The 23,957-nt window shown below is 32.7% G+C and overlaps 1 protein-coding gene and 1 pseudogene across 1 annotated transcript; one reads left to right on the plus strand and one right to left on the minus strand.

Annotated features, from left to right (window-relative positions):
• Window positions 1-1,213: 1,213 nt before the first annotated feature.
• On the plus strand, window positions 1,214-3,975 carry LOC113005566. The gene is made up of 5 exons (XM_039448528.1): window positions 1,214-1,493; window positions 1,860-2,255; window positions 2,729-2,934; window positions 3,379-3,538; window positions 3,626-3,975. Exons 1-5 carry the CDS (start codon window positions 1,283-1,285, stop codon window positions 3,769-3,771), a joined length of 1,119 nt encoding a protein of 372 aa, XP_039304462.1. The 5' UTR covers window positions 1,214-1,282; the 3' UTR covers window positions 3,772-3,975.
• Window positions 3,976-6,550: 2,575 nt separating this feature from the next.
• Window positions 6,551-23,957, minus strand: part of LOC113003266 — a 35,295-nt pseudogene continuing 17,888 nt past the window's right edge.

Raw genomic sequence — 23,957 nt, forward strand, 5'->3', positions numbered from 1 at the left:
TTGAATCTTAACTTAGATTTAGTGAATCAGGTTCCATTAGATCCCATGCATTTAGTTTATTTAGGTGTAATGAGAAAATTGTTAACATTATGGGTATCGAAAGGGAAACCTCCGTTTAGATTGTCGGGAAGAATCATTAATGATTTATCAGACAAATTAATTTCATTGTCCTCTCACATAGTACATGAATTTCCTAGAAAACCTAGAACTATATCAGATTTAAGCCGATGGAAAGCAAATGAGTTTAGGTTATTCTTGTTGTATGTGGGTCCAGTTTCTTTAATAAACATTCTGCCTAAACAACTTTACGATCATTTCTTAATGTTTTATGTCAGTATTACAATTTTGTGCAATGATAATCATATTTCTAAATATATTGACTTTGCAGAGGAAATTTTATGTAATTTTGTTAAGTATTTTGAAAATTCTTATGGAGAAGTAACATATAATGTTCACAGTTTAATTCATTTAGTAGCAGATGTAAAGAATTTTGGTAATTTAAATACTATTAGTTGCTTTCCTTTCGAGAATTATTTGGGGAAATTAAAAAAACTCGTAAGATCTTCCGCAAATCCTCATGCACAACTTTGTAGACGGATACACGAACTTTCTTATTATTCGAAGACTGAATTACCAGCAACTGAATTAGAACCAAGGCAGAAGCATTTTGAAGGACCTATACTTAGAAATACAACAGGCTTGACTTTGCAATATAAAAAATTAAAAACCCCGACATATGTTTTGACGATTTCTTTCCCTAACAATTGTGTTTCGATAGAAGGAGATATTATTGTTCAGATCGTAAACATTCTATGCTTAGAAGATCAATCTTATTCTTTAATTTGTCGTCAGTTCTTGAATATTTCTGAATTTTATGATTATCCGTGTGCATCCAAATTATTGGACATTTTCAAAGTGTCTCACATATCACCTGTTATTGAAGAATTTCCTTTTGCGTTAGTAAAACATAAAAATATGTTATTACCTGGACATGAAAAAGGGACCTATATTGTGTTTCCTCTCCTTCACGTATCATAGTTAATTTATGTTCCTCTCGTATTGTTATTTTTCTTTTAGAAAAGTGTATGTTTTTTATCTATGTAAGTTTATGATTTTGTTTCAAAGAATTTTTAAATTAATATTTATTGATATTAATAATATTTATATTATTTTGATTTAAACACTTATATTTAAAAATAGATTTAAAAAATTGTTGATAAAATGTAATATAAGCACTTTATGTTCACTTTTTAGGGTTTTGTTTTCTTTTAGAATACGTATAATGTACTCATTAATTGAATTTCCAATGGACGACGGACAGAAACCTGAAGTTGAGGTTGTCCCTAATATTTGGTTGGAAAATAAAGATGAATCATGGAATTGTTTTTGGCCCCAAGCAATATCGACAATACAAATTCGTAAAGCTATCGAAAAATGTCATTCACCACAAGTAAATTGGCTAAAATTTAAATGCAGAGTATTACGTACATATGGTAATTTTTTTTATTTTCTAAATTAAAAAACCACGTATTTGCATTTTCACTTTATTTAATCTATTTTATTATTAGATTCCTCATATTTGTCTTTTGTTTTTTTCAGTATATGTCACATACTACTCTATTCACTTAATTGTGATCTTATTATACGTTTTTATATATTATTGGATTAAAGTATTATACATTATATTTTTGCGACAAATTTCTTTATTTTCTTTTATTATATATTCGCAATACATTTTTTTTTACCAAATTTTGTATTAAACTTTTACCATACTATGTTCAATTATTTTATATTGTATGCACTTTTAATTTTTGAATTAATAATATTTAAAGTTTCTAACTTATACATGATTATTTTAGATTCTTATGATGATGCAAGGAAGCGATTAGTAGATGCTGAATTTACATCTACTCTAGAAACTGATGCAGAACAACATATATACAACCAGCGACCAAAACGAAAATTGAGGAAAACTTCTCATATTTATTCCGATTCCTCAGAGTCTGATAAAAATGAAGAAACAGCACACGATAAAATTCCACCACTTCCTATGTTAGGAACGCCAACAAAAAATAATAATATCTTACTGAAAAGACCTATAATCACTCCTTCCAAAACATCAACATCGACAACTGTCAGTGCTTCAAAACGTACATCTGCTACAATTAACTCTCAAAGATTTTCAGAAAAACCAGTTAATTCTTCGCAAAATATAGTCAAAACTACAATGACCACTTCAGAGTTTGACGAATCAAGTAAGATATTAATTTTGTGTTTATAAAGCTATTACAATAACAATAATTATTTATAAAAAAACATAACTTACCGATAACATTGAGACATATTATTCAGAATGACATCTTAAATTTCACTTTTATTTATGTGTAAGTCTCTTATCTTACCGATTTTGGTTTTAATTAATTAATTGTTCACTTTTAACATAGGTTCGTTAATGATCATATTTTGTTCTCTACGTATTGCAAGATTTAGCACTTATTATTTAACTTCTTTATATATTAGTATTTTCTGTCTTTCTTAATTTTGTTTATATTTCTGGAATCACAAATGACTTCTATACATATAATTAAATACTATCTCAGGACTATGCTCTTTTCTTGAAAAACAAAATCATCAACAACAAAGTAATCCGAGAGAGAGAGAGAAAGAGAGATGGAAAGAGAGATTTGTTCTTTTTTTTAAACGTTCTAATGTAGAATGTTATTTTCAGATTTTTCTTGCCTCATTTTAACAAAATTAGTAAGCATAGAAAATTCTATGAACTTACTTCTTCCGATGCTCAAACAACTTTCTGCACATTTTAAATTATCAAACATATCCCATGTAGAAAATGTTCCTGAAATGCCAGTTGATACCGATGAGAATTTGGAAAATATTGAAAAATTTTTAAATATAAGACAAAATTTTGAATACTTGGTAAATAAAACCTTCTTAACATTTTTCTAGCATTTTTTATCTTAAAAAATGATATTAGTATAAAACTTTAAAAACAATGTTTCACGTTTTAATTAGCATATACATATATATGCTTTTACACCAAAATTAAAATAATTTTTATAAAGAAATCAGAACTTTAAGAAATAGAAAATAGAATCGCTTTACTTTATATTAAAAAGAAAAAAATAACAATTATTATAAATTCAATGAAAGTACATTCGCAGTTTTTAATAAAATAACATAAACTACTAAATATTATTCAAAGACTTATTAGCTTTATAGCTTAATGAAAAAATAAAGATTTTTTTCATATTTTTAATATAATTTATGATAGATTCTTTTCAAATATTTTTGCATATTGCTTATTTTTTCTTTTTCTAATCCTTTTTTCTTTTTTATTAAATTTATATTGTTCTTTTAAAGGTGAATGTCTTAAATATATCGGGTGGTACAACAATTACCCAAATAACAAGAAGAACGTTAGAAAAAATAATTACGGATAATTATGCTAAGATCCTTAATTGGGCAGGAAGAGCACCCAAAAAGGCTTTCAAAGTTTTAAAAATAAAAGATTTGACCATAGGTTTGTCTTTTTTTCTTTTCCTTTAGAGCCAGTCAGCATTGCAACATTGTCAATCATATTTAGTAAATGTACTTAAATTTCTTACAGCTACTGTAAAGAGCGTTGAATCAAACGTTGCAGTGAACAAAATTGAAGATTCTATAAAAGATTGGCTGAAGATGTCATCTGTTCGTATTGCCTTAGCCGATGGTAGAACATTGAAAAAAAACTTGTCAGCAACGACAAATGGTTAAAATAAAATAGATGACCTGAATTCTCATTTCGCTCCATTCGCGAATATTCAAGCTAAATTAAAGATATTTCCAAATACAATTAGCAAAAATCATCTCATGTCTAATTGTTTTATTGATTTTGTCGAGACGTCATAACATTGTAAACCGATACACGAGTGTATCTCGTATCAAATAACAAGGTTTGAAGGCTTTGCAGAAAAAAAACTCCAAAAATCCGTTTCAGTTTTAATACTTTGAAACTTGAATTTAAAACCTGTAGATATTATTTCATTGCAGATTTAATCGCCATTCCAACATTGTTATAATATATATTTGTTCGAAAAATTTTATCGCTTTCTTGTAATGCGTCGTAACAATAGAACAGCAAATACGGTCATATTGTCTCATCACGTCTCTTCCCTCTTTTCTTTGAGAAGAATCCGATATTGAGTTTGTCACGCGATAACCCCCCCCCCCAAGTGTGTAACATTTATTTTTTTTAGTTGCGACTGAACAGACACATGACAATTTTCTTTTTTTTTTTACTACAGTAAACGTTAAGCAGAATCAACTTCGTAATCGTTAAGCGCAGAATCTTAATGAATGAGAGCGTATATTAGTAGTAGTAGTACGTAAAGAGCGTTCCTCGTAAACGAAGATAGACTTGTACGTAGAATGCACGCGTCTCTTGGCATGATCGATCTTGCAAGGTGCATCGCGAATGCACGAGGCTCCGTCCACTACGCTAAATCAGACCGGCAATAAGCAATACGAGGTGTGTTCAAAAAGTATCGCGAATTTTGAATTTTCGCGGGTTACGTATATTCGAATTTCGATCTTTTTGTGGCGTTATGTTGGTACTCATGTCTCTCACTTATGCCGACAAGCTCGGCCATTTTGAATGTTCACTTAATTGTTGACAGCTGCTTTGCTTGCACGTGTTTTGGATCGTCTTCGATTTTTACCTATTCAAAAAAATGGATCAAAGAACCTGTATCAAATTTTGTGTGAAAAACGAAATTAAGTGCGCGGATGCATTCCGAATGTTGACTGTGGCATACGGAGAAGCTACCTTGGACCGAAGCAACGTTTATCGGTGGTACAAAATGTTCTCAGAAGGCCGAGAAGATGTGAACGACGAAGAGCGTTCCGGACGCCCGAGCACTTCAACAACAGACGAAAAAATTAATGAAGTGGAGGAAATGGTATTGGCCAATCGTCGAATCACCGTTAGAGAAGTTGCTGAGGACCTAAACATATCGATTGGCTCGTGCCATTCGATTTTTATCAATGATTTGGGCATGAGACGGGTCGCCGCGAAATTCGTACCAAACGCCCCTGCTCACACATCGTTGCTTGTGCGCGACTTTTTGGCCAAAAACAACACACTAATGATGCCGCAGCCACCGTATTCCCCAGATCTGGCCCCCTGTGACTTTTTCTTGTTCCCTAAACTGAAGAGGCCCATGAAAGGACGACGTTACGCTACGCTTGACGAGATAAAGACGGCATCGAAGGAGGAGCTGAACAAGATAAAAAAAAATGATTTTTTGAAGTGCTTCGAAGATTGGAAAAACCATTGGCACAAGTGTATAATATCTCATGGGGATTACTTTGAAGGGGACAAAATAGATATTCATGAATAAATAAATAATTTTTGAAAAAACACAAAATTCGCGATACTTTTTGAACACACCTCGTATTGTGTGATACTCAACAAGTCGTTTCGATTCCTTGATGTTAAAGTGACACGCGCGAATATCTGTAAAACAAACTCGGCTTCTCGTCACAATGATTTATTATAAGGTCCAGCTGCCGCCGCAACGAAATACATTGAGTAATCGAAAAGGCCGATACGGATACACATTTTCTATTAAATAATGTAAACAGCGCTTTTTTTCATTTTCCCTTTTTTTAGTTGCAAAGTCAACAATGTAGGTCTTGATATTGAAATATCTCCCTTAGATATAATTTTAATTTTTTACATAAGAATTTTTATTTTGTTTTTAATTTTTTTATCATAAAAATTTAATGTGAAAATTGATGATTTTATTTTTATGTTTAAAAAAAAAAAATATATATATATATATTATATTTATATAAATGCATTATTTTATTAACTATCTGAGAAAACAAATCTTTTCACAAATTAAGAAAAGAAACGTTTTTTGACCGTTTCTTTAACGTTTCACAATTAAAGAAAAGAAACGTTTTTTTGACCGTTTCTTTAACGTTTTTTTGTCGAAATAGAAACGTATTATTAAACGTTTTTTGAGTGGACATTTTTACTCATAAAAAACGTTTCTCGAAACCGGTTATGAAACGTATCGAACAAACGTTCTTGAAACGTTTTTAGAACGTTTATGTGCTACCTGGGTTATTTATTATATAATAAACAAAGTTTAAAAACTCACTTCCAAAAAACTTAACAGTATCCAATTTCATAAATTTTTTTCTTAACGACTGCACATATGATCTAATAATAAATTTTCTACTAAATAGGTTTCACTCCAAGAGTAATACGTTCATAATAAAATAAATCATATGCGCTTATTAGTTTAACGAAAACCTCGCTATCTCATATTAGGAGCCTATCCCATAATAGGCGTTTTTACCCTATGTGTTCAATTCGTTAATATTAATATCTTCTTTTTTAAGGAAAAATGGATGCGTGCTATAATAAAAGTTTTGATAAGTTTAAAAACAATATTGTGGCATGAGGGCACAAAGTCTGTCCTACAATAATTTAAAAACATTCTTATAAAATCTAAAAGTTTTAATTTATTCGAAATTAGGCATGTTTTTAAATGTTTAATATCGTTTTATTTCTCAGAGTACAACAATAGATCTCACGCATCTCACGGTGTTTCATGGTAAATAATTGCACTTAATGTGTGAGATACATTATGAAAGTGTGCACTCTTTACACATTCCGACGCCATTTTGGCTCTAAATCCTAATACATTGAGCTTTATGAATTGCGATACTTTATTAATTAAATGACTTTACTTGCATTCACTCGCTCGTGACATGGCACGTTTAGTCTAGGGTAATCGGAACGCGCGGTATTTGAATTACGCTCTCGCACAACAGTGTGGTTAGGTTGATGCTAAACTGTGGCTGATTCCTGTCATCGTCATCTCCGGGAGTCTTCTCCCTGTCGACACTCGCTTTCGCTTGCATCGGCTCATCGTTCGTGTCATTCAAGCCTGGAGCTGGCCCTCTTGGTTCATTAGCGGGACGCTCTCCTTGTTTTGGGATGCACCTCCGCAATGCTACCACATCAGTCTTTGGCTGCAAGCAGCATGTACAAGCAATTGTTATACGGTTTAAAAGATAATATTTTATGTATACGGATGATTTGCAAAAAGAAAGAAATTTTTATGCGCCAGACGTAACAACCCAGTTAGCACAGGATATCCTATGGACAACCGTTTTAGATCCACACGTCCATGGACATGAAATGGACATCCATCCTATGTCCGATTTTGGGCGTCTATTAAGAGGATGCTATAGTGACGGGAATTACCGACACATTACAGTGTTCATTAAATTTTCGAATTGGCTCTACAGATCACAAAATCCTTTTACAGAACAAAAGTACGCACCAAAACAAAGTGCGGGCTGGTAAATTTTACGAGAAAATCGAACAAAAAGTTAAAAATTTATTTATTTTCGGCTCGTGGATCTGTTAATCGAGGTTAACTTTTGTCATTTACTAACGTTCTGTAGCTCGTATGTATGAAATGAGACCAGGTCGCACTTTAGAAAACTCTAACAAACAACACTGACTGTGTGTCATTCCAGTCAAAAGCCTAACAAAAAAGTTTAACATGTAAACAGCTGTACGTGTACAAATTTTGCTTAGCGCACGTAAACAATGGCAAGCAGAGTAGTGACTGTAGTTGATAGGTTTTTTCGGAGATGGCGAAATAATCGAAAAACAAAGACAGATCTATGAGTTAGACAAAGAGCAATAGCCTGGTCTCCCTCGAAAAATAATCTGCAATGCCGACGTCGAGGAAGTTCTTCGGTCACTATAGCATCCTCTTAAGACTCTTGACTTCTCAGCCGAGAACTCCGAGTTGACAGTAGCGACATTCCGCGGACAAAATTAGAACTGTTATACATGAAACGTGACCGATGAGATATTGTCGTGCATGTTATTTTGTTATTATGTGTTTCATTGTAAAAATATGACTTGTCTTGAATGTCCAATGAACGTCCAGCAAATTTGCAAACGTACTTCGAATGGACGCCCATCAGACGTCCACTCATTAGACCCTAATTAAACATCCATTGGACGTCCCAATGTCTACAGACGGATGTTTGATGGATGTCTCATGGATGTCCATGTGCTATTTGGGAATGTATATACATATTGCATTTCTCATTCACGTTTGCAAAATGATAAACTTGAGATTTTTACATTTTTCCTCTGAGACCGGATGAATGTTTGCATTAGTGTGGTAAACGGTAATTCTGCCATTAAGGACAATCCGTATGAACAGAAATAAATAATTCCAAAGTATCCTATAGATGTGGCGAACTAAAAATAAAAATTGTGACAATAAGCGGTTTCTTTGTCGATGTCAAAGTTTTCATTGTTCATGCATTTACCATGGACAGAAACTCCACATGAGCAGATGTTTCACTGTTCAGATTAATTGAATTTATGATAAAAGGATTCAGAAGATAAGCACAGTATGTTAATCTGCTAACAGGAATCCAGATTTTAAATGACAACAGTTTCTTAACGATACCTGTAATGAAGTCAAGTGTTTGATAAATAAGAATAAAGTTATGCTAATTATAACATAAAATTTATCTATAAATTATTAAACTCTTATACTAACTTCCGTGCTTAGTAAAGCAGATAATTACAAGCCATGCTATACCTATGGCCCACACTGTTCTGCTCAATGCAACGTAGATGGCAGTAGACAAAATAGATATATTTCGGTTGTACAAGCCGAATAAAACGGAAATATTGCAAGCAGCTCCAAAAATCCAAAATAATATTACAGTATTCTGAAATTTTGCACATTATATTAAAAATGTTATAATTTAAATGTACCCATACAGCACAGAAAATTCCAGGAACATTGCAGCAACGTTGCAATGTTGCAGATTGCAATGCAATATTACGGAGACATTGCAGAAACATAAATTAACAATATGCCTGCAACATCGCATGGCATATGCCAGTAATATTCCGGAAACATTGCAATATCATAATTTTTTAATAAAGTAGTGGCAATAAAGAGCCAAAGCAGAATATTTGTGTATAATAATATATTAATTTAACTCATCCATAATTATTCATCCGCATTTAGCAAACTAAGGTCGGGCGACGTTACTAAATTTTCCGCTGAATCTCTACATTCCCTAAAAATACAACCGTCCATATATCGACTGTAAGTCGACTCATCCAAGTCAGGCTTTCAAAGTTGATTGCAAATCGACTTTGCATAGACGTCTTCAGACATCCTTCAAATGTTGATTCTAAGACATCTAGAAAAAGACATGCAGTCCCGTGGTGCTGTGTGCATCATAGTATTGTTAAGAAACATAAATATTTATATCAATAGATGAAATAGGTCCATATATGTAGAAATCACGATCTACAGCCCAATGAACAAACAATATTTTTTAATTGTTTTTCAAATAATAATATTTTATATTTAATTTAATTATTGTATTATATTGATACATGTTTTCTAATTGCATCTTATTTAAACAAATAACAGAAAAGTTATTCCAGATACTATTCTGCATTTGCAAAATTAGTAAAAAAAACTATAATTTTATATTTGTTTATATAAATATTGTGCTTTAATTATACATATTTCATTTTTTCGATAACGTATATTGATCTGATCTATCAGTTATATACACATATCAGCATCAAGTGTTCACAGGTCATCATGAGGAATCAGTTCGCAGCGATCACGGAAGTCAAACAACGTTCAGCGGAGTCGCGACTTGGATGAATGACCGCTTCGAAATTTCCGAAAAAAATATTCCCGAAATTTTTTTTTGCGAAAAATGTTTTTTAAAATATTACACAAATATTGTTTTGTTTATTGGAATTATGTGATGTAATAATATTTATGTGAATATTTTGGAAAAATGGGATATTTCAATGCAATATTTCAAAAAGCGGACATCTTAATGTTGCTGCAACCTTCCAGCAATGTTGCAGCAATGTTTTGCAATCAAAATGCAATATTACAATGTTTCAATGAAATCATTCTGCAATGTTCTTGCAATCTCTCTGTGCTGTATGGGTAGATTTAAATAAGCAAATCCGTTTCTTGCTTTATTATAAATAACGATCTCTAATAGTTATTCTTTACATGCTTTTTTTAAAGATTATTCAGTAATTTACATACTTTATCGCTATTCCAACTATTGTTTATGTTTTCAAACTTTCTGTCTAAAATACATGTATATTTAATAAGTTTCTTTATACATATTTAAAAGTATGTAAGTATTACTCTACCCGTTATAAATTTAACTTTCTGTTTAGTCTCACTATAATGTATCCTGTAATCATTCCAATAATATATGGACCAATTCGAACCCACGGTGGAAGTATAACCTACTTAAAAGTCTATCGTATTTATCAATGCTGCAATAACAAAAATACACACATTTATTTAATTACTCTTACGATTAATAAGATGACTTTGCAACTCACGTCGGAACATATTCATTACTATAAGAAATATAACCGCTTCGTAGTATTGAGCCTATTAGAAGCATACTTAGTATGGCAACAGCTGTGTAAAAATATCTGAAAGCAGTTTATATTTATTCGGATTTATGCACAGTAAATATGTGTGTAATATCTCTTGATCACGCTTAAAAGAAGAAACATTCAATTTTGAGATATTAAAATGTTTTATTTCTGTTCTCTTTAAACACATAAACATTTTGAAGTATTTGAGAAACAAAGAAAGAAATAAAATATTTTAATATTGCAAAATTATTTCTTTTTTTAGTGCAACAATTCTTTTACTTACATAGACGACAAAATCAAGAGCGCCTGACCGATTATAAAGAATTGCATATCACTAGCTAGATACCAACTCCAGGACATGCACTGTGAGAAAATAAAAAAAATTCCATCAACAATTTAAAGTAATCTTTTACGTACTTCCGAGCATGATCTTAAACAAATATATAATAATATTTGATTTAACCAGTGGTTTATACCATTGTATTGTAATCGAACAGATTATTGATGTATAAGAAATTCCTCCACCAATATTTCGCGCAAGTTTCGTGCGATTTTTCTTGACCTACGTAGAATTGCGAGGTCTTGTCGTACCAAGTCGAGTTTAATTGCACTATTCCTAGCATCACCATGTAAGGCGGTGTCAATCTAAAAATAAATTTTTAGATGTAATTTTAAAAAACACGAAAGGAGCATTCATTATTATCTAGATGTGTTAAATTAAATTATTAAATCGTATTCTTTTATTTTGCTCATTACTGTGCCGTTAATGCTGTCTACGCTTATAACATTGTCATTGTTCATTGTCTATGCAAATTAAAATGGAAAAACGTACCGGATAAATCTTCTTATTACGTTGACAGAAAATTCCTTCAGCTTTGCCCCATAATTAAATGATATATTCTGTTTTTCCTTTGTTTTATTTTTTAAATATGTGTATGCCAATAAAAATCCACTTAAAAAGAAGAAAGTATCTACTGACAGGTATCCGTTGCTTAGCACTTGAATGAAGAAACTTTCCGATATTCTCAAAAACCATACTTTATTATCTACACACGTGTATGAAATGTTGTTCGTTATGCACATTTGGAAAATGATACGTTAAAAGACATAAATAACCAATTCTATAATTTTCATTTTAACGTACTTACCGATAAAATCTACCATAAAAAGTAAGGAGTGGCACAAGATTATCCAAAGCATGGTCAGAAATCTTAAGCCATGTATAACTGGTATCTCGTTGGGACTTACTTTTGTGTTAAATATACTTTTTGTATTAGTATAAATGGAAAAACAGATTAATACTTCCTTAATTCTACTTTTCTCACGTGGTGTTGATGAATCTATCTTCTTTTGCATTTCTATTTCCTCAACCACACCTAAATCATAATTATAAATTTTTGGTATCTATATTGATATAAAAATCACGAGCCAAATCTCCCTCGTATTCTTAAAGAAAATCACGCTTATGCTCTACGTAAGTTGCTATTATTTGAGCAATTTATGGAATCAATATCATTTTAATGAAATTTTATAAAAAGATATTTTAAGAATACGAGGAATACGGTATAAGATCAATATTAGAAAGTCTAGTGCCAGAAAAGAAGTTTTATACACATACTTACTAATGGGAGTTTTATTCTTTAGTAAATATTTTTGATATATGAATATATCGTATATTGTGCTGCTTATCATCAAAAAAATGAGTGCTAAAACAATACTGAAAAAATAAAATTAATATGTAAGCATTCTTTTCCATTGCTTTCTAAGATTTTCGGAAAATATTTAATTTAATATATGTACTATATGTTATTATTTGAAATGTAATGTTAGTTTGGTCATATTTCAGACATTTTTCGACATACCATATAACGGGTATCGCACCACTTAATAGCCATTGATGATCGTCCTTTAAAATTTTTACCTGGATTAGGCTGAGGTCCGCGGAATACAGATCATTAATTAAAAGAGCTCTGTCACGAAATATTCTGTCCAGAATGAAGCTTACATCATTCTTGGAACAAGACGCGGGCAAACAGAGGCCGAGCGTAATTACATCCTAAAGCAAAACCTTCTATATAACATACAGTAATATCAGATACAATACTAACAAGATGCATTGTTATTATTTTTTGATATTTTTTTAATAGTTTTTGTAATTTTTAATTATAAAAAAATTTGAATATTTATTAGAGAAATTTCGTCGAAAGTTTACATTATATAGGTATATGAACGAGCTATAATATGTATGTCAATTTTAGTGTAACTTTTTCTTTTTGCTATTTATAAAATTAGATGAATGACCTAATCGACTAACTTGTATGTTTTAGTATCGTTTATGTTAGCAACAAATTACTTTGATTTTCTTACATTAAATTTAAACCCAGCAAAAAATGGACGAGAATCGATGTGGAAATCATCGATATTACATCGAAAACATTGAAATCACTTGAAATTTTAAGTTTGTTTCGAAAACTGTGTTTTATATAAGATATTTTTAAAGAAAGATTAATTGTAACACATTAATTGTATTCAACAGATTCTTAAAGAGAAAAGTTAGGAGTATAAATAAGTTTCGGCCGTTTCACAAAAAATGGCGCCACTAGTTTGTTATGGTTGAAATTGTCTGTTGCAAAACGTTATATCGTAAGGTTGGACATCTGGCAACAACATAACCTTAAAATATTAGCAATTTTGTATCAGCATCATATATCTTTTTTTGTGCGAAAATGTCGAGTTTTGAGCCGAATAAGCGTCATTTACGGGAACTTTTGATTTACTTCTTTAATTTGAAGAAATCTGCAGCCGAGGCGCATCGATTGCTTGTAGAAGCATATGGTGAGGCTGCCTTAAGTGAGAGAAGTTGCCGTGAGTGGTTTCACAAGTTTAAGAACGGTGAATTTGACGCCGAAGACAAAGAACGTAGCGGAAGGCCGAAAGTGTACGAAGACGCGGCATTGGAAACATTATTAGATGAAGATTCGTGCCAAACGCAAGAAGCACTTGCACTTACATTAGGAGTGACTCAACCAGCAATTTCATCGCTTAAAATCATTGGGAATAATTCAAAAACAAGGAAACTGGGTTCCATATGAACTGAAGCCGAGAAACGTTAAATGCCGATTTTTCACATGTGAAATGCTGCTTGCCAGGCATAAACAAAAGGGTTTTTTGCATCGTATAGTCACTGGTGATGAAAAATGGATCCACTACGATAACCCAAAGAAGAAGAAATCATGGGGACCACCTGGCCATGCTTCAACATCGACAGCCAAGCCGAACATTCATGGAAAAAAGGTCATGTTGTGTATTTAATGGATCAGTTTGGTGTCGTGTATTATGAGTTGCTCAAACCGAATGAAACCATTACTGGGGCTCTCTACCGAACACTATTGATGAGATTGAGCCGAGTACTCAAGGAAAAACGTGCCCACTACTACTCCAGACACGACAAAGTTATTCTTCTGCATGATAATGCTCGTCCACATGTTGCGGCGCCGGTCAAAACCTATCTGAAAACACTCAATTGGGAAGTTTTACCCCACCTGCCGTATTCACCAGACATTGCTCCTTCTGATTACTACCTGTTTCGATCGATGGCGCATGGCCTGTCTGAGCAACACTTCACATCATATGAAGATACAAAAAATTGGGTCGATTTGTGGATAGCTCCGAAGATGAAGCATTCTTCCGACGCGGTATCCGTATGCTGCCAGAAATATGGGAAAAAGTAGTGGCTAGCGATGGACAATACTTCGAATAAAACATTAGGTACCGTTCTTTCACAATAAATGCTCAATTTTTGATAAAAAACGGCGGAAACTTATTTATACTCTTAATATATTCTATAAGAACATCGATATTTCATCATTTCGATGACGATTTGACAGGCTTGTGTAGAATCTAGTTAAAAAGTTAAATGTTAAACAAAAATTTAAAAAGTTAATTACTTTTAACTTAATTTAGTTAATTTTAAATGCATTAATTTTTAACTTTAACTAGGTATTTTTAAACATTAATTATTAACTTGTTTTAAGTTAATTATTAGATCTCAGCAACAATTATTCTTTTCATCTGTATAAATGATAGTATAATACAACGGTACCATTCTCAGCACATGAAGAACGAATGTTTAATGCAGTTGGTTTACTATTGGTATGAATATTGGTTCATGATTTACGAGAAAAATTAACTGATTACTTTGAAATAATCATATTAAAATTTAATAATTTTAATACTTCAATAATAATACTTTAATTACTTTAATAATTATAAACTTTTAAATAGAATTATATTTTATTGATATATTATATATACATTGTATATATAAAAGGTTATATTTTACACTACATACTTAAAATTATATTTTTAATTTTTTTATTATAAAATGTAAAAGAAGCAATAAATGTCTGTATAAAAAACAATATTTCTTTTTTATTTCATATAAACTTAATTTATAAATAAAAATGTATTTAATAATTTATAATTGATAATACTATAATTGTTTGGTTATTATAATAATGCAATTTTTAAAAATTACGATATTCTATTTTTATATAAATAATGATTTTTGAAATTAACTTTTATTTTAACTTAACCCTTAAACACGTAAGTTGGTCTGAGAGACCCCATATAAAGTTTCGAATGCTTTCTGTGTGAAGACGAAATGAGATAGAAAGTTCGGACCAAGACGTAAAAAGAATTTGAATTCTCCTCTTTCGATTGATATGTTTAATCAATTTTTTTGGTCAACTAGAATTCGAACGGCACGGCAGCAAAGTTTTGTTAGGGTCAATGCGATTCATATAGTGTGTAAGTGAAACTTTTTTGTGAATATTTTACAGAAAAAAGATGGACAAAATACGTTTCAACAGGTCGGTTCACGGATGTTACTCGTATATACTCTGTCTAAAATTGGAATTTTCCAAAATATATCATAAAACATATCAATTTTCAATTTTAGACACGATTTAATCAAAAATACCTCATATTCGCCTTGTTACATAAGTACATTTAATAGAAATAACAATGACATAATTTTTTTTTTTTTTGAAAAGATGAATCTTTAGCTTTAAAATGCCGTATTGTAAAATTTTTAAAAGTTTTTTGTTGCAAAGATATGATTTAAAAAAATAGTGGATTTTTAGATGCCCAAAAATACCTCATATTCTTCATGTTACATAATTATACTTTTTAAAAGGAATGACTTTACCAAATTTTATTTTGAAAATGTAACTCTTTAGCTTTAAAACGCCGTATTTGAAAGTCCTTAAAAGTTTTTTGTTGCAAAGATGTGATTTTTTGAAGGAAAAGTGGATTTGTGACCTATTTTTCATTTTTGCTTGATGGTTTTTTCTTTATAACTTCACAATAAATTATTTTTCGGCAATGTCGATTATGCAGTCACACTCCTGAGATTCTGAACTTTTATTTAAAAAAAATTGTAGAGAAATATTGATTGTAATCAAAGTTATAGCTTCTCAAAATTGAAAAAATCTTCCAGACCCAAAAATGTGTTTCCGTATTTTACAGGACCGGTGTGTTTAAGGGTTAAGAGGATGCTATAGTGACGGGAATTACCGACACATTACAGTGTTCATTAATTTCGAATTGGCTCTACAGATCACAAAATCTTTTTACAGAACAAAAGTACACACCAAAACAAAGTGCGGGCTGGTAAATTTTACGAGAAAATCGAACAAAAAGTTAAAAATTTATTTATTTTCGGCTCGTGGATCTGTCAACCGAGGTTAACTTTTGTCATTTACTAACGTTCTGTAGCTCGTATGTATGAAATAAGACCAGGCCGCACTTTAGAAAACTCTAACAAACAACATGACTGTGTGTCATTCCAGTCAAAAACCTAACAAAAAAGTTTAACATGTAAACAGCTGTACGTGTACAAATTTCGCTTAGCGCACGTAAACAATGGCAAGCAGAGTATTGATTGTAGTTGATAGGTCTTTTCAGAGATGGCGAAATAATCACAAAAAACAAAGACAGATTTATGCGTTAGACAAAGAGCGATAGCCTGGCCTCCCTCGAAAAATAATCTGCAATGCCGACGTCGAGGAAGTTCTTCGGTCACTATAGCATCCTCTTAAGATAATTTAATCTTAACGTAATTTTAACTGACAGAAAAAGTCATGGAAATGTCCGCCTCAGATTTAAACGAACTTTTAATATGTTGTAGCACAGATAAAAATAAGAGACACGTATTTTTGTATACGTGCCCCTTTGCACTTTTAAAGGGTGAAACACTCCTTTGAAGAAAATCGGTTTTTTTCTTTTGAAGCGTATATCGTCAAAACTATAAAAGATAGAGAAAAATGTTATAAATGAAAGTTGAATGGCTCGAAGAGTACTTTATAACAACAAAAACAAAAAAAATTTTTTAAAAATTAAAAAAAAATTTTTTTTATACTTACACAAAAAGAAAAGTTTTCTTCATCTAAGCGATTTATGTCCGTTTAAGATTATAAATTCTTCCAAGAAGGTTTTATATTGTTTCTTATATATAAAACAAGGAATTGTTAAGTTGACATTAATTTTTTTCTGTACAGTAATAAATTAAAATTATGTCATCAATACATTATAGCTTTAATTTATGGGATTATTACTTTGCATAAAGAGATAATTTTAATTAATTAATGAAACTTGTAAATCTCTTTAAACAATTATTAAAACAAACTGTATTAGGAAATAATTTTAATTTGATTAATTTACAGATATGTTAACATTATCGGGTAAGCCAGTTTATTTTGTAATTGATGAGAACAATACTCGGAGAAGTGACAGACTTCTTCATATTTTGACGTTACAAATTACTGTACAAAATTTCAGAAACAAACGTTTATTCGGGTCCTTTCTCAGAGTACTTTTTTACGCTAATTGCAAAGTAAATTGGCTTGCTACATAATGTTAACACTTCTATAAATTTATCAAATTAAAATTATTTTCTAATACAGATTGTTTTAATAATATTTCTAATACAGATTATTTAAATAATATTTTAATAATACTATTATATATATATATAATAAAAATAATACTAAATAATCATTAAACTCTATTAAATATAATCAAATATTGTAATCTAATAAAATAAATAATTTGTCCTGGACATAATGCAGGACTAGTGACAGCAGCCCCATTAAAAATTTTATTATAAAATTAAAATATAGAAACCTAAAATAAAAATAATAAAAATATCAAAAGCCATCACGTCCGATCTACGCTCGGATGCAACATCAGAAAATAATATTTTTAAATTCCTCTTGTTTAGTAAAGTGTGAAGGAAAAAGTGGGCTCTGTAAATATTAAGAGCAGAAAAAAATAATTTTGGATATATTTTACTAATATTATTAAACACATAAATGAATTAATGTGAATAAATTAATTGTTCTTAATATATAATACAAGACAATAGTTTATTTTTCCGTTCTAGGAGATCAATTTTTAAATTCATACGAACCAATTTGAAAAATTTTATTATTTTTGTATGTGATAGTTGTTCATATGTGCTTAAGAATAAGGCTTTAGTAATCCAATTCAATATAGCTGCAGTAAGGAAATTCGATTCGAGTCGAAATTAAATCATTCTGTGTCTATAATTCATCGAAAAGTGTAACACGAATAAATCAAAATCGATGAATATTTTGATTAGCTTTCAACAAGTTTTCGATGTCGATTCGACACTAATGCAATGAGTCATTTCTCGCTGGGATGAACTAAGATTTATCTAGATCGTAATAATGTAGAAAGATATACAAAAAAACATGTGCTTTAAATTCAACCAACGTTATTGTTACAATTTGATGATAAAACGGATATTAAGAGATTTGCAGTAAAACACTAATTTAAAAGAGATTTGCTCTAATATAATCTCACAAAACTAAACTTACCTCGGATTGTATATAACTCAAGTTCATGGTACCAATGTGGTACTGAAGAGTACTATTATGCCTTAAATGTGCAACGATATAATTCACTTTAAAAGGCGCAAACTCATTCTGTGGATTGCGATAACGTGTGTTATTTAATATTTGCTTTTCTGCAATGGGAAAAGGAATCCGATTTGTTGTATCAAGGCACTGGCTACGACTCCCCAGCCAAAAATTGTTTCCATACAAGAAACCTGGTTTAGGATTGCCGCTAGAATCTAATACTTGAAGACAAAAATACATAATGTTTATTTACGCAAAAATATTGAATATCAAATTATATTTTTTGATTGATAATTATTTTAAAAAATTTCATCAATTGTTGAAGCCAAAATCACTATTGTGAAAGACAACTTTTAAATATCTCACGTTATCCAGATTTCTCGATATTTTTTATCAATTTTATTAAGTTACTCAATTGCAATTTGTGTCATTAATTTTAATGACAAACCATAATAACGAAATTAAGTATACATTTCCGATATTATTTTGTACGATATTTTAAACACTTTAAAAAGTAAAAAAAGAACAATAATAGAATATATACAGGGTGGGGAAAAAGTACCGGAACAACAAAATATCTCGAAAACTAAGCATTTAGAAAAAAGTGTGTTAGGAATTCAATTTCTCGCTCTATCGATCTATCGATATATCAATAGATTCTTTCACTATCGAGCGTCACCGCTTGCAATGTCACTAGCGTCACTATCTATCTCACTCTATTCGTTCCTTTGTTGTACTTAACTGTTGCATCACGTTTTTCTTTTAATTTACACCTTTTGCATACATTATTTGTTCTGCTGTATATTGTTTTCGTATGCTGTAATCGGACTCAAAGTTACTCTGTTCTTATAACTATAATAAAGTATTTCTTTCAACGTAATCAGCACAAGTTCTCCTTCCACAACCTCTCGCCCTAATAGGTTATGGGCCCAGAATCCACGAGAGAACACGTAAGCTTGATTGCGGATATACGAGGTGTGTTCAAAAAGTATCGCGAATTTTGTGTTTTTTCAAAAATTATTTATTTATTCATGAATATCTATTTTCTATATCTATATATCCCCTTCAAAGTAATCCCCATGAGATATTATACACTTGTGCCAACGGTTTTTCCAATCTTCGAAGCACTTCAAAAAATCATTTTTTTTTATCTTGTTCAGCTCCTCCTTCGATGCCGTCTTTATCTCGTCAAGCGTAGCGTAACGTCGTCCTTTCATGGGCCTCTTCAGTTTAGGGAACAAGAAAAAGTCACAGGGGGCCAGATCTGGGGAATACGGTGGCTGCGGCATCATTAGTGTGTTGTTTTTGGCCAAAAAGTCGCGCACAAGCAACGATGTGTGAGCAGGGACGTTATCGTGGTGCAAAAGCCAATTTTTGTTCTTCCACAAATCCGGGCGTTTCTGGCGGATTGCTTCGCGCAAATTGCGCATAACTTGCAGGTAATATTCCTTATTGACCGTTCTACCCTGTGGCAAGAACTCATGATGCACCACGCCCCTGCAATCGAAGAAAACTGCAAAACTTTCACATTCGACCGAACTTGGCGCGCTTTTTTCGGTCTTGGTTCGTGCGGCAGCTTCCATTGAGATGATTGAGAAACCCACGATTCGTCACCAGTTATGACCCTCTGGAGCAAATTTGCGTCGTCGCGGACAGAGTCCAACATCTCATTAGCAATGTTCATGCGATGCTGTTTTTGGTCGCAATTAAGCAATTTTGGTACGAATTTCGCGGCGCCCCGTCTCATGCCCAAATCATTGATAAAAATCGAAGGGCACGAGCCAATCGATATGTTTAGGTCCTCAGCAACTTCTCTAACGGTGATTCGACGATTGGCCAATACCATTTTCTCCACTTCATTAATTTTTTCGTCTGTTGTTGAAGTGCTCGGGCGTCCGGCACGCTCTTCGTCGTTCACATCTTCTCGGCCTTCTGAGAACATTTTGTACCACCGATAAACGTTGCTTCGGTCCAAGGTAGCTTCTCCGTATGCCACAGTCAACATTCGGAATGCATCCGCGCACTTAATTTCGTTTTTCACACAAAATTTGATACAGGTTCTTTGATCCATTTTTTTGAATAGGTAAAAATCGAAGACGATCCAAAACACGTGCAAGCAAAGCAGCTGTCAACAATTAAGTGAACATTCAAAATGGCCGAGCTTGTCGGCATAAGTGAGAGACATGAGTACCAACATAACGCCACAAAAAGATCGAAATTCGAATATACGTAACCCGCGAAAATTCAAAATTCGCGATACTTTTTGAACACACCTCGTATAAGAACTCATAAGACGAGACTGTGTGCATTTCAAGAGAACGTCGATACATCACGAAAAGCTCAGTGCCGTACGATAGTACGATTATTATAGTGCAAGACAGTTTTCGCAAATATCAATGGATGACATGGCATACAATACTATAAAAGCGACTCGTCTCAAATTGTTATCGAAGACCAACTACGATACTTGCAGGATTCAGGTAGAGGCACTATTGATAAGGAATGACACTTGGGGGTACGTCTCAGGAGAGAAGCTACGACCTGTCATCTCAACAGACGCATCGACACGAGCGACTTCGCAAGCAGTATACGACGCATGGATCATCGAGGACCGTAAAGCTAAGTTAGTCATTATATTATCCATAAATCCAACCAAATTAAAACAAAGTCGTGGTTGCGAAACATCCAAAGATGTTTGGGATAAACTAAAGTCGATTTACGCATCTAAAGAACTTGCACGTAAGGCAACTCTTTTAAAGCGTCTCATGCTACATAAAATGCCCAAAGGCGGCAACGTAAAAGATCATTTAAATGAGAGATCTCTTTGATGCGGTCGATAAGTTACAGTCCATGAACGTAGATATCAATGGTGACATGTTAACAATTATTATTCAGTACAGCCTTCCAAATAGTTTTGATACTTTTCGATGCGCGATAGAATCACGCGATGATTTGCCAGATGTCGAAACGTTAAAAATTAAAATAATAGAAGAAAGCGAAGCTAGAAAACAAAAGTCATCCGATAGCTCTTCCGGTGCATTGTTTGTAAAACAAAAGGGTCAAAAATCTAATGCATCTAAAGCCAACCTACGAAACGCTGACAAAAGCAAGCAATCATCAAACACACATATAAGATGCAATTATTGCAGGAAACTCGGGCACAGAGCAGCAAATTGCTTCTTCAAGAAAGCAAAAACGGATAAAAAGACGGATCAAATAAATGAAATTACATTATTAATAAATCACGACAACTAGTCTAAAAAATGGTGTTTGGACAGCGGATGCACTTTCCACTTATGCGGCAACAAGCAACTCTTTGTTAGTACCACAAGTATTTCCGGCGGATTAAAACTTGCCAATAACATAACCACTAAAGTTGAAGCAACAGGAGACATAAAAGTTATGACAACGGTCAATGGCGAAGAAAGAAACATAAGATTGAAGAATGCCTTATTTGTTCCGGATTTGAGAACAAACCTTTTATTGGTAGCCAAGATTGTCGATAACCAGCATCAAGTCCTATTCACTAAAAATTGCGCTTTCGTCAAGGATTTACAAGGTAACACAAAGATATTAGCCAAACGCATTAATAATCTTTTTTATCTGTCCGCAGAATTTTCCCCGGAAGCATGCACGGCAAGTAAGGATAAATAATCGTTAACAAAAACTTGGCATGAGAGACTAGAACATTTCAATGTAAAGGATGTAACTTTAATGTGGAAAACGCATGCAGCAAACGGCATAAAACTAGAAGCAAAACCAACCTCAATTGATTGCCAAACATGCGCAGCAAGAAAATTGTTAAGCTCCCCATTCCCAACTGGAAATAGGAGAGCTTCAGACCTACTCAATATTATACACACGGATGTGGATCCATGCGAACCAAATCTAAAGGAGGCGTACGATACTTCGTCACCTTTATAGACGACCATAGTCGCTGGTGCGAGGTATATTTTATGAAAAATAAAAACGAGGTTGCAGACAAGTTTCAAGAATTTATGAGGATGGCAGAAAACGAAACAAAGGACGAAGGATAAAAGCCGTTTAATCGGATAATGGGAAGGAATATTGTCATTCCGAACTAGATAGCTTGTTCAAAAAAACGCGGAATTCACTGTCGTCTAACAGTAACCCATACACCCGAGCAGAATGGTGTTGCAGAACGCAAAAAACGCACTTTAGTAGAGGTGGCGCGATGTATGATGATCTAATCTAAACTACCACCTTCATTTTGGGCAGAAGCCATCGCAACGGCTAACCATATTAGAAAACGTCGCATCATCAAAAGCTTGGACTCTGATACTCCTTTCAAAAGGTGGACAGGAAGACGCCCAAATATTTGTTACTTCAGAACTTTCGGTTGCAAGGCATTCATTCTAAATAAATCTCCAAATAAAGGCAAATTCCAAGCTCAAAGCCTGGAAGGCATTTTTGTTAGATACTCAGAAGTATCAAAAGCTTATCGTGTATGGCTCCCAAATGATAGGAGAATTCACATTTTTAGAGACGTCAAATTCTTTAATGAATTTAGCTCAAAAGGATTGTCGGAGGACATCATCTCTGAAGAGACAAGGAGCGGTCATTTCAAAATTCTGAAGGACGTCGACACAGATAACCGAAGATCCGAAATTCTAATCGGACATGACCACGATCCGGATCTCATACAAAATCAACATCAAGAAACTGTTGAAAGACTCATCGTTGATGAAGAAGAAGAAGCTGAGATTGAAGTAACCATACCTCCCAAACGAGGATCGGGACCCAAAAGGAGCAACAAATAAATCAACTCTTCCAAAAGAATACGACTTAAGAAGCAGGAGCAAACAACGTATGCAATCACCTATAACAATTGAATCGTCAGAAGATGAAGCAGAAAGCCAATGATTCAATGTACGCTTTGTTTGCTGGAGAGATCTCTTTCTCTGACACTGTTACAGGCGCAAATGCTACAGAATGGAAGCATGCGATTTATGACAAAGTCAATAGTCTCGTAGCTAATGATACGTGAAATTTAGTCGAAAGACCAAAGAATGTCGGTAATATTGTCGGTTGTCAAACGGTCTTAAAAAATAAATATGGAGCAAATGGAAGATTAGACCAAAGGAAGGCTCAAATTGTTGCCAAAGGTTTTTTCCAAATGGGATCGTTTTTTAAAGCACTTTTGCGCCAGTGGCAAGACTAGGATCAATAAGACTATTAGTTACCCTGTCAACTAAACTAGGAATGACAATATCATAACTAGATGTTGCCTCAGCATACCTGCATGAAGACATGGACACCACAGTATACATGGAAACGCCAAAACTTTTGGTGGAAATGCTCACAAGAATGATACAGATTGAACCTACGAGAAAGCTTCAAAACAAAGCTGAGACTATGCTGTCACAACTTCATAAAGAACACAGAGTCTGTCTCTTACAAAAAGCGCTGTACGAACTACGCCAATCTGAACGCCAATGGTACTTAAAACTCTCTGACACACTCAAAAATGCCGGACTTACTCCCACAAATGCGGATCC

This window comes from Solenopsis invicta, chromosome 4, assembly GCF_016802725.1.
Source record: "Solenopsis invicta isolate M01_SB chromosome 4, UNIL_Sinv_3.0, whole genome shotgun sequence".
NCBI lineage: Eukaryota > Metazoa > Arthropoda > Insecta > Hymenoptera > Formicidae > Solenopsis > Solenopsis invicta.